Raw genomic sequence first — 11998 nt, 5'->3', positions numbered from 1 at the left:
GAGCTTCTTCTCTTTTCACCTTCAAGTTCTTCAATGGTAGTTGGAAACTTTACACTAGGAGTGAAGTCTTCTTCTTCATCAGTTACATCATAGAAACTTAGTGAAGGCTTCTTTTCAAAGGGAATTTCGACATTGTAATCAATTGATCTTTTTTTATGATACACATGCATGATCAATTCCTAGTGTATACAAATTGTAATGGTTCAAAACCACGTAAACTCAATTTTCTACCTAAAATTTTAGGGTTTATTTTGGATTTTGATAAATTAAAATTTGTCTTAATCGTTTAAAATTTTCAAAAAAATAGAAAGGAATCTTTATAAATAAGAAACTTTCTATCTTTTTATAGGTATGTATTTAGTATACATAACTATAGTTTGGAAAAATTATCATTCGCAGCTACTTCGATATAAATATAGATGTGCTATTGTTTGTCCCGCAAATTCAATTTGTATCAAAATCCAAAATACATAACATGTCCCGCACATATATGATTCTAGGTAAGGTTCTAGTTATTCTAAAGAGAATGGATTAAACATACTTTAACATCTATTAAAAAATAATTAATCGATCAAACTTAGATTAATTAAAAAAGTACAATAAATATATTATTTACAAAGTTTAGAAAAATATTACTAATATCTATTATAACCAAATATAAATTAGCTTTAAGAAAATGGTAATAGCTTAAAATGTAAAACATATTAACGCAAGTATAAAATCCTAAGGAAATGAAGTAAAATCCATCCCAAATTTGAGGAGAGCAATCTGTTTTTTTCCGAAAGGGCTGAATTAGGTTGAACTAATAAATGAATAGATTATTAACCCGTTCAAACTAAAATACATTAGGCAATTTGAGTTTATTTTCCCAAACATAGTTATAACGAGATTTGACCGTAGTGCTCTAAATTCTAGAAATTCTTATTTTTAGGAGGTAATTTACAAAATTTATTAGGTACTATCGATGATACTTATCTATTTATATTTTAAAAAAGAAAATTGGGGGCATGATGCGGAAAAATGGGAAAGAAAGATTATAAATTGGAAAATTGAACTATATAGTGTTTAGAGCTGTCAGGGTTGGTCCAGCCCCACCCGGCCCAAGCCTCGAGGGCCAAGGAATTTGAAGGGCTAGGGCGGGCTGACCCTTCATTTGGAAGGGCCTAAAAATTCTCAACTCAGCCCAACCCTAGAAGGATCGAGCGTTGGGGCAGGCTAGCCCTTCTTTTTTTTTAATTTTCAAACTTATAATTCTATAACATCAAGAAAATGAGAAGATTTTCAAATCAAATATGGCAAACAATGGTGTTGTTTCAATAACACTAGCAAAAAATCTAGTATAATTAGCATGTATTTCACATACCAGATACGCGAGCGAGATAAGAGAGTGACAAGCAAGATGTGTGTGAAGTGAGGGCGCGAGATTTGTCTATGTATCCTAGATACATGCAAATCTACTTGGATAGAGTGTATCTAGAACAAATTAACCTAATTTTGAGTCCATTTATTCCGAGATACATGTATCTAGACGTACCAAAATCTGATAAGATTCATAATATTACAACATAGTGTGTATTTAAGTAATTAGATTATATACTAGTGAGATTATTGTAAGTTACCCTTATATAAAAGTTTTGGCCTATAGGCTGACCCCGGCCTGACCCTAATCAAGTCTCAAGGGCCAAGGGCTTATAAGCCCCAGTTTTAAATGAGCTTGAAAAATTATATCTCAACCCTACCCCAATAACGGGTTGATCGATTGGGCCGGTCCCATTGGCTAAGCCCGCTTTGATGGCACTAATAGTGTTTATAGTTCCAGCCACATTGTTTAGTATTTAGTTATATTTCACACATAATAATATTATTAAATTTAGTTAAATTTCTAATGGAATTCAAACGACTCAGTTAATTGATTTGTCTACTATACAGTTAAAATACAAGGTTCGCTCAACTAATAATTAGATCGTATAATATATGAACCAGTCCTTTAATTTCACTGCAATTGATATCTATGTCCTTTAACTTTGTGTGTATATAATTGGATATTTAAATTTATATAAAGTTGAATAGCTAAACACACACATCCTACATGGCATAATGCAAGTAGGACACCATGTGGGATATGTAAATTGTCACGTAGAACGTATGTGTTTACTTGTTCAATGTTATATTAGTTTAAGTGCTTAATTATCACTACATCAAAAATGATCATTAGCGGCAATTAATTAACGGCAATAGCTCAATTGCCGCTAAATATATATTTTTAGCGGCAATTAACACTCTTTGTATATGTCTCTAAAGCCTTTAGCGACATTGGATCTAATGTCACTTAACTAATGTCGGTAAAGACTTTAGTACTTTTTATTAATGTGTTTATTTATTACCGTTAAAAGTTATTTTTATTATAGTGTATGCACACTCAAAATTTGAAGGAATACATATCAGATAAGACCAAATTTAAAGACATGTTTATGTACTACACCTAATTAGAATCGGGTGTCAATTACGCCCACCTGGACATTGATTGGGCGGTTGCCCCCCAAAAAAACAGTAGTGTCTGAGTAAACTTTTTCTTGTTAGCGTCATGCTCAAATGTCACGTTTATGACGTCAAAATCTAGTCCCAAGTAGCTAGTATTATTACTTGGATAATAAAACAAAAAAGTTAGGATTTTTATTTTTCACAAGTTGTGTTGTTTCCTTTTCAATTGCCTCTTCAATCACCAATAAAATGGACCATTCCTCCCCAACACACAAGCCATCATCACATCTCTTATCCAAACCAACTAGATCGATCAACTAAGTAAAATGGTGAAAGAACATCTTGAGCAAGGCAAAGAATTTGCGGTCCAACTTCAAAGTCTACTTCAACAACCTCTTGCACATCATAATAAATCAGTCTCACCTCATGACCTTATACTTAAAATCTTGACTTGTTTCACTAAGGCTCTCTCTAGCGTAACTGGTTCCAAAGATTTTAGCAGCGAGTTTAGGTTGAAGGACAAGCAAATCGTGAAGAATCGACGAGGTTGCTATGGGAGAAAAAGGTGAGATATAATGAATTTAGAGTTCAAATGCTAATTCGTTTACACAATCAAATCATCTATGATTTGTTTGCAAATAATTTTATTTAATTTATAAGCGTTAATTGCTAATGAATAAAATAAAAAACTACATAGTATAATAGGGTGTTCAAAATTTATTACACTATTAATACTTATAACTTAGATAATTAGTTAAATTACTGATAATATAAAACTTATTGTACATCCTTGATCTACATACGTACTTATACCTTTGCTAGAGAATCAGAAATAGTTGCCAAAAAATAATAATCTAATCGGTATAGTTTATAGTTTTAGTGTATATTATTTAAACTCAACTATAATATAAGATTAATGATAATCAAGCTATTAAAAGTTTAAGTACTCACCATATAGTGTTTGTTGAAGGCATTTAGATTCACCCATTATTAATCGCTAAAAGAAACCACTGCTGAATTTTTACTTTAGGTCAAGTATACTTCAATAGGATGTCAATTCATATTTGATCACATCATTATGAAGTTATACTGTATAGATGAATAAAAATGTATGTATAGATATCATAAGTTGATTTTTCTTAGTTTATTAATTTCTCCATCTCAAAATAATTGTCATTTTAGCAACCAAAAAAAATATTTCAAAATAAGTGTCGTCTTAGAAATTCAAAACAAAAAAAGTACATTTTTTCAACTATACCCTTATATTAAAGAACTACTTCTTCTTTTTAATAGTGCATAATTATCAAGAAACATCTACTCTCTCTGTCCCAATTTATGTGACTTACTTTCCTTTTTAGTCGATTCCAAAAAGAATGACACATTTCTATATTAAGTAACAATTTAACTATAAACTGTCTATTTTACCCTTAATGAAATGATTTACAGCCACACAAAATTCTATCATTCATTTTGGACCACAAGATTTAAAAGTCTTCTTTTCTTTCTTAAACTTCGTGCCGAATCAAACTACCTCACATAAAATGGAACGGAGGAAGTAATAAAAAGGGGTAACTTAATAAACTATACCTTGTATTTATATATTTTTAATTTTGAACCAAATAATTCATTAGTAAAAATTTTAATTGCATCAATAAGCTATGCAGAAAAGCATTAGATTCATGGACGAGAGAGACTACAATAACGGAAGATGGACATGCATGGAGGAAATACGGACAGAAGGTTATACTTAACTCAAAATATCCAAGGTATACATGTACTTATTGAATTGTATGATTACCTAATTATTCTTACTATTTAATTATGTGTTCAACATATTTTATGTATGGATCTGATTCTTTTTGTTAGTCAATCACTAAAACGCAAAATCTATATTATCTAGTTTAATATATATCAATAAACATATTTTTATTTGCTTAATTATATATGTTTTCGATACAACAAAAAGATGGATATGTATATTTTTTACTTTCTACTCTATTAGTTATTAAACAAAATATTACTTTTTTGTTGTTGTGAGGAAAGGTGTTACTATAGGTGCAGTCACAAGTATGATCAAGAGTGCTATGCCACTAAACAAGTTGAGAGAATTAAAGAGGAGGAGCCAATTATTTATCGAACTACATATTTTGGACATCACGTTTGTAAACGTCCACAAATCATGATCACCACTTCACGAGAAGAGTCAAAATTACAACATAGTTGTGATAAATCTTGTGCACTAGATTGGCAGGATTTAATTCCTGATTTTTCTCTTGAAGGTGTGGTTTCATCTTATAATGACTTGAATGGTTTGGATATGGACAACGTAGGTGAATTTGGTGATTTTCACTTTGAGGCATTAGAGTTTTCTTGATTAATTGTTTTGTTCCTAATGGCTTAGCTTGTAACTCATGTTTATGTCCCTTTGTTTTGATTCAATGAAGTGAAAGTTCCATAATCACATTTTTTTTTCATGGTTTTATTTTTTATGATTAATTTACTTGCACAAATTTGAAATGCATGAAGGAAAAAAGAGCAATTAATCGTCACAACTGTAACGACTCGAACCGTCGTTAATTAGGAAAAGTAAAAATTCGGGGACACTGTCCTGCCAGGGCGGGCCAGAGTCGCTAGGGCGGTAGCGCCACAGCGGGGTAAGTAGTCGCCAGGGCGGAATAGGCGAGGCAAAATGTAAATAGCGCGAATCATTATTTCCTTCTTCTTCCTAAAATACCTAAATTAGTCGTAAAACACCCTAGAAACCCCCAAAAGTTGCTCCAAGCTTGGGAAAGATGGAGAGAGAGATTTCTAGCGAAAGGATGTCAACGGCTTGTGGATTTCCAGTCAAGATCACCCTCACGAGTTCCGAAAGCAAGAATCAAAGGCTAAATTTTTGTGCAGCTGCTTGGCGCCCAGGTAGGGTAGGTTTTGTGAATTGAGTAGTTATAAATCTGTGTTTACAGTGTAATGTATGTAAATCAATGGTAGAAATTATGCGTAGGCCTTCGCGCACCAAACGAAATACAATTAAACCCTAGAAAGAAGCCTTAGATGATGAACTAGGGCTAAGTAGGGTTGAATTAATGTCTACATGAGATTCGTCGATGAGTAGTTCATTGGGATGGTTGTGATCTTATAATTGTGTGTTGTGGGTTGCTCTTGCTTCCTTGTGATATGTGTCTTCATGTGAACAAAGCATGTTGATCACACCTAATGTGAACAAGTATGAATGAAGAACTATATGCTATGAATCATCTCTTGTTGTATGATTGTGATAATATACATTGTGATTGTAGATTGGTTGCCACGTTTCGGCATAACTAACTTGGATCGGTTGCCACGTTTTGGCATAACTAACTTGGATCGGTTGCCACGTTTCGTCATAACTAACTTGGATCGATTTTCACGTTTCGGCATAAATATGGGATCGGTTGCCACGTTCCGGCATAATCTTTGGATCAAGTACCACATTCCGGTATGCTAACAGATTGGGTGTGGGTTCCCTGAGAGAACCAATGATTTGACATAATTGTATGCCTTGAAGATTGTGAAATTTTACCTTGTTCGTAATGATAATTGATGTTGTATTTACCGGAATTGTTTAATGGTTATGATAACTTATGCTTGATTGTTATTATATGTTGAGTAACTTGATATGTACCTTGATGTTGGGTGATCCGGAAGGGGAAACATCCAACCGGGATGTGATACAGTAGGTGGGGAGTGAACGTTGCAAGAATTGTTAATGACCGGGTAAAAGGTGTCGTGTGTTGTAATGGCAAAGAGTGGGGGTAGTGTACATAATGTAAGTGTTTAGGCGGATCACTTTGGAAAAAGGGTTTCGTGGGTAGTAGGAAGCTTGATGTAAAGTACTATGTGGCCATGTCTGGGTAATATGAAAAGGTAGTCAGGGTGTGACGTGAGCGGTTAGTTGGGACGTTTGTAGTTGTATTTGGGGAATTTTCTGTGTTAGAATGGTTAAGCTATGATCAAGAACCTAGTAAGTAGGTTGACAGAGAAGGTAGTTGGTAGTAAAAGCACTAGTGTAATTCTGAGGTATTTGAGAAAGGGTAAAGGTGGAGAAGCGATTGTCTTGTTGCATGTTCTTATTAGTTGATTTCTTATGTTATGTGGTGGGCGTCGGGTTGACCGATGATGTATACCAGTACGTGTGTTTTGTACTGATACTACTCTTGCTATGTCTCTTTAACATAGTCTGGATGCAGGTTGGTGATGTTTGATTTGGTGAATACGAAGAAATCTCCAGCAGTTTTTACTTTTCCTTTCGCATGATGGGAGTTGTGTCATTTATTATATTGTCCAGTTTGTACTCTTATTAGCTCTTGTACCTGTTTAGACTAGATCCCTGGGGTGTTTATTTCTTACGAGTCTTAATCTTGAGTCATTTTAAACTATTTTTTTGTACAAAATTGTTATATGAAGTTTCATTTATGTCCGTTTACGTTAATTTTTCCGTATGTTTAAAGTTTGGGATATAAGGGTTATCCTACTTAGTTGTTAAAGTGGGTGCCCGCACGGCCCGGTGGGTTGGATCGTGACAAATTGGTATCAGAGCCCAGGTTACCGATCTCCCAGTACAAGAGCAAAATGTGGACTAGATTCCTGTGGATTGGTGTGTTGACATCCACACCTAATCTTCAGAAAGCTATGAAGCATTCTGGAAAGTTGTCTCATTTTTTCTCTCATTTCGTGCGAGTTTCACTGGTGGTATGAGTTGGGTCCAATTGGTATCTCCCGATTCTAATTGGTATCTCAACGAAGTGAACTAGACGTCGTGGTTACGACTGAAGGGACACAAGCAAAGTTAATTGGAATTGAGAAGGTTCCAATTGGTATCTGGCTTTACGGGCTGTATAAGGCATAGATGATCAATAGTGGTCATCTATGGAAAGAACTAACCAATAAGGTGAAATTGTTGTGATGAGTAGTTTGTAACTGTGAATGTGTGCTTCTAGTTGTTTGAAATAACTGTGAATGTGGAAGTCTTCGTTGGGTGTCTAATTTTACTGATGATATGAAAGTACTATGACTAATGTGGATGACATGATTAAGGACACAATGTTGCGTGTCTGGATTTGATATGCGTAATATGCGGGCGGAATTGTTGAATTATTCAAGTATAACTACTCGAATATCATTAAACCTGTTGAAAGAAGAGGTTTTAACTAAGTTTGGTGTGAGGGTCTAGATAATCTACGAGTGATTCGTAAGATGAAATCTGGACGCGCGTTACGGCCAACTAGTAATCGTGTGATTGTCTGGGTGTATCCTAGGGATGTGTGGGTTGTCGTGCTGAGTTAGTTAGAATGAGTTGGTTCGTGTATCCTGGGGATCGACAATGATTTTTCCTATCTTTGAAATCTATATTAGATTTGTTTAGTAAAGCTGGAACCCTTGGGAAATTTTAGAAAAACAAAAAGAACCCATAAATTAGTAGCCTGGGTTCTGGTTCCGTCTGAGCCGTTGGGGCGGGATTATTCCCGCCATAGAGAGACCGCCAGAGTGGGACAGGGGGAGGCAAAACCTCAGCCCTGCCACCCCAGTTTTTTCCTAGTTACAACTTATCAACCCAAATGGTATCTGGACTAATCCCTGCAATCCAAATCAGTGTTCAGCAATCGAGAATAAATTATAAAGCTTAGCATTTATCAACAGTTGTGTAAAGCAGCTAGAAAATCAGCATCCATATGCTACAAAAACTTAGGAAAACGAGAGATAAAAACAGAGTTGTCCTAAACTTTACAAGCCCAAAAGGAGTGAAAGGAAAACCAAATCAAGAATCCTTGGACTGGGAAGTGTCAATATCGGAGCATAGATCCTCTGGAGGAACCAGGCCGGGAGACGCCTCGTCCATGAAAGTGAAATGTTTAAAGTCCCTCTTCTTGATCTGGGGAAGCTCCTAACCAGGGGCGACGTAAGTGAATATGATCCTCACGGCCTTCCATATTCGGACAGACCATTCCTCCTCTCCTGACGCAGCTCGCGGCGGAGTATCTACACCTTTAGGGCAGTGCTGGGTAGGACCAGAGTGAAGTTAGCAAAGGCACTTTCCATCCTCTTTCGGACAGCCTCTAAATCCTACTCGACCCGTGCATCCGAGAGTAGACCTTCGTCATCTGAATCCACAGCGGCCTTACTATTGCTAGCCCTGCCCGTCCTCCTCCTCTTGCTCCCAGAAGTGGAGCCATGTCTAACCATAAGAGGGTGAAAGTAAAGATCAATAGAAAGTACCTCGTCAGTGTCGATGAGTGGCACTCCCACTCGCTTGCACAACGTAGTAACAAGTCCTGGAAGGAAGAAGGCCTTCTTGTTACCCCTATAGAACGTATTCCACTCTGAGATGATTTGCGCCCCCACATTCAACTCGATGCCTTGTATAGCACACGCCACCACCAAGGCCCGGGAAAAAGTCACGTCGGTGCGATTGCCCGACGGGCGGATCCTCTTAGTAACCAGGTGTAGCCACCTCTTAGCATCCGGTGACAAATTTGTGCTAGTAATGCCCTCTGATGTAGCCCAGTAGACCTGGTCCCGTTTGGATGGATCGATCAGTGTATCCCTTAACCAACCTAGATCCATCTCCCACAACTTGGCCTCGAACTCCGCATTTGAGACCTCGGGTAACTCTAGTACTTCATTAATGGCGGTGGCATTCAAGGGAATGTTGACTCCCCAGAAACAGATGACAGGGTAAGAGTCTTCCCAGTAGACGGTAGGGAGGATGACATAGAGCTACCTCACCCAGGTAGAGCGTGCATCTAGGGGAGCCTCAGTCAGTGGAGAACTCCATCAGGCGAGCATGAAATTCATGTGCCTTCTCCTCTAGCTTGTGCAACATAAACCCTCTCTCACAACAGAACCTTGTGTTCCTCTTATCATGATGCCTTTCCCGACTCGCGACATCGAGAAACCGGATGAAAGGTAAGTTCTTTTCATTTTGACCTGCCATTAGAGAGCCTGCAACAAGTTAAATATAAGTTAGAACATGATATGATAGTCAGTTTAAGGCTAAAATGAGAAGAGGAAAATTTTTGGGTTAAGGGTGCATGCCACTAGTCTGGCGTATCTCACCACAACAGCTATAATGCTGCCAGGGAGGGATTATGAAGGCCGCCTCTGCGGCCTTCATCTGGGACAAACATCAGTCACGAACATAGTGCCTCTTCGACCCAAAACCCTCTAATTCGACAGATTTCCCGCAGATCAGAGTTTATAAATTACCCTAGAACATAAATAAGCAATTATTTCGGTAAAATAACTCCTAAATGAGGCCTAATTGGAGTTTCACACCAAGACACCTTTCAACTTTCCCCACCCATTTTGGTATCAATTTAATCATTATTTTTTTTACGAAATCCTTACGCCGAGAACGTTGTGGAGATGTTGGGGAAGTAAGGGAAGTACACATGCTACGTTTTTCAGCCAAATCAAGCAACCTATGTTCAAATTCAAAAATGACCCCCCCCCCTCCAAAACCATTTCCAATCGAGTGTTTAACTACATGCAATTTATGTTACTCAAGTACGGGAGTAAAAAGTATAAGGAACCGGAGTATTACCTTGAAATCGACGTTCGGAGCGAAGTGATTTGAGAGATTTTGGGGAGTTTTGTGTGTAAATAAGGAGAAATGGGAAAATCTTTTCCCTTTTCCCTATTTACTATCTCTCGATCCTTCACTTTAGCGGGAGATCCTCGCCACAACGGCTCTGCCTCAGCAGGAGGGTTACCGCCCTGGCGGGACAGGCGGTGTAATTTGAACATTTTCATTTCGTCGTATGTTGCCTCAAGGTTCTTCTAACCCTTGGGAGTATAGTACCTCTCGTATGTCAATAATTGAATAGTTACCATTCGTCGTGATTCCATGATGGCCATTTCGTTGGTTTGGAAGTACTCCAAAATAAAGTATATGACAATTTGTGCACTAGTCGTTCATGGATGAACGAGGGGTAAATTGATATCTATTGTAACGACTCGAACCGTCGTTAATTAGAAAAAGCAAAAAATTTGGGAAAAATTCGGGATCACTGTCCCGCCAAGGTGGGCCAGAGCCGCTAGGGTGGCAGTGCCACAGCGAGGTAAGTAGTCACCAAAGTGGGATAGGCGAGGCAAAATGTAAATAACGCTAATTCATATTTCCTCCTTCATAAAATACCTAAATTAGATGTAAAACATCCTAGAAACCCCCAAAAAGCTGCTCCAAGCTTGGGAAAGATAGAGAGAGATTTCTAGCGAAAGGATGTCGACGGATTGCGGATTTACAGTCAAGATCACCCTTACGAGTTCCGAAAGCAAAAATCAAAGGCCAAATTTCCGTGCAGCTGCTTGGCGCCCAGGTAGGGTAGGTTTTATGAATTGAGTAGTTATAAATCTGTGTTTACAGCGTAATATATGTAAATCAATGGTAGAAATTATGCGTAGGCCTTCGCGCACCAAACGAAATACAATTAAACCCTAGAAAGAAGCCTTAGATAATAAACTAGGGCTAAGTAGGGTTGAATTAATGTCTACATGAGATTCATCGATGAGTAGTTCATTGGGATGGTTGTGATCCTATAATTGTGTGTTGTGGGTTGCTCTTGCTTCCTTGTGATACGTGTCTTCATGCGAATGAAACATGTTGATCACACCTAATGTGAACAAGTATGAATGAAGAACTATATGCTATGAATCATCTCTTGTTGTATGATTGTGATGATATACATTGTGATTGTGATTGTGGATCGATTGCCACGTTTTGGTATAACTAACTTGGATCGGTTGCCATATTTCGGCATAACTAACTTGGATCGGTTGCCATATTCAGGCATAATCTTTGGATCGAATACCACGTTCCGGTATGCTAACATATTGGGTTTGGGTTCCCTTAGAGAACCAATGATTTGACATAATTATATGCCTTGAGGATTGTGAAATTTTACCTTGTTCGTAATGATAATTGTTGTTGTATTTACCAGAGTTGGTTTATGGTTATGAGGACTTATGTTTGATTGTTATTATATGTTGAGTAACTTGATATGTACCTTGATGTTGGGTAATCCGTAAGGGGGAACATCCAACCGGGATGTGATACGATAGGTGGGGATTGAACGTTGCAAGAATTGTTAATGACCGGGTAAAAGGTGTCGTGTGTTGTAATATCAAGGATTGGGGGTAGTGTACGTGATTTAAGTGTTTAGGCGAATTCCACTATGGAGAAAGGGTTTCGTGGGTAGTTGTCACGACCCATGAGTACCCCCTAGACGTAACACGGCATACTTGATCCCGAATGGGTCTCATACAAGCCTCTAGCATCATCATTACATAAAACATAGAAAATAATGCGGAAAATTTAAAACTTTTACAATATAAGTCAAACTTCACTTTTCGTAAAGGAAAATCATAGGAATCTAGAGTTTGTCTCATACACTATCTAAAACATAGGAATACAGAGTTTGGGACTTAGCCCTTTACATCAATAAAAGTTTCAACATGAGAAGTACAATAGAAACTAAGAAAT

The 11998-nt window shown here is 37.3% G+C and overlaps 1 protein-coding gene across 1 annotated transcript; it reads left to right on the top strand.

Annotated features, from left to right (window-relative positions):
* Positions 1–2769: 2769 nt before the first annotated feature.
* On the top strand, positions 2770–4855 carry LOC107062571 (probable WRKY transcription factor 70). The gene is made up of 3 exons (XM_015313358.1): positions 2770–3046; positions 4146–4247; positions 4525–4855. The coding sequence occupies exons 1-3, from the start codon at positions 2808–2810 to the stop codon at positions 4853–4855; spliced, it is 672 nt and encodes a 223-aa protein (XP_015168844.1). The 5' UTR covers positions 2770–2807.
* Positions 4856–11998: the final 7143 nt, after the last annotated feature.

This window comes from Solanum tuberosum, unplaced genomic scaffold, assembly GCF_000226075.1.
Source record: "Solanum tuberosum cultivar DM 1-3 516 R44 unplaced genomic scaffold, SolTub_3.0 scf00245, whole genome shotgun sequence".
Taxonomy (NCBI): domain Eukaryota; kingdom Viridiplantae; phylum Streptophyta; class Magnoliopsida; order Solanales; family Solanaceae; genus Solanum; species Solanum tuberosum.
Note: the sequence above shows the minus strand (reverse complement) of the source record. Positions and strands in the feature narration are given on the sequence as shown.

Coding starts and splice junctions, on each gene's coding strand:
- LOC107062571 (XM_015313358.1), top strand. CDS start 2,808: ATGGTGAAAGAACATCTTGAGCAAGGCAAAGAATTTGCGGTCCAACTT. Junction 3,047..4,145: donor GGTTGCTATGGGAGAAAAAG/GTGAGATATAAT, acceptor TAAGCTATGCAG/AAAAGCATTAGATTCATGGA. Junction 4,248..4,524: donor CTTAACTCAAAATATCCAAG/GTATACATGTAC, acceptor TTGTGAGGAAAG/GTGTTACTATAGGTGCAGTC.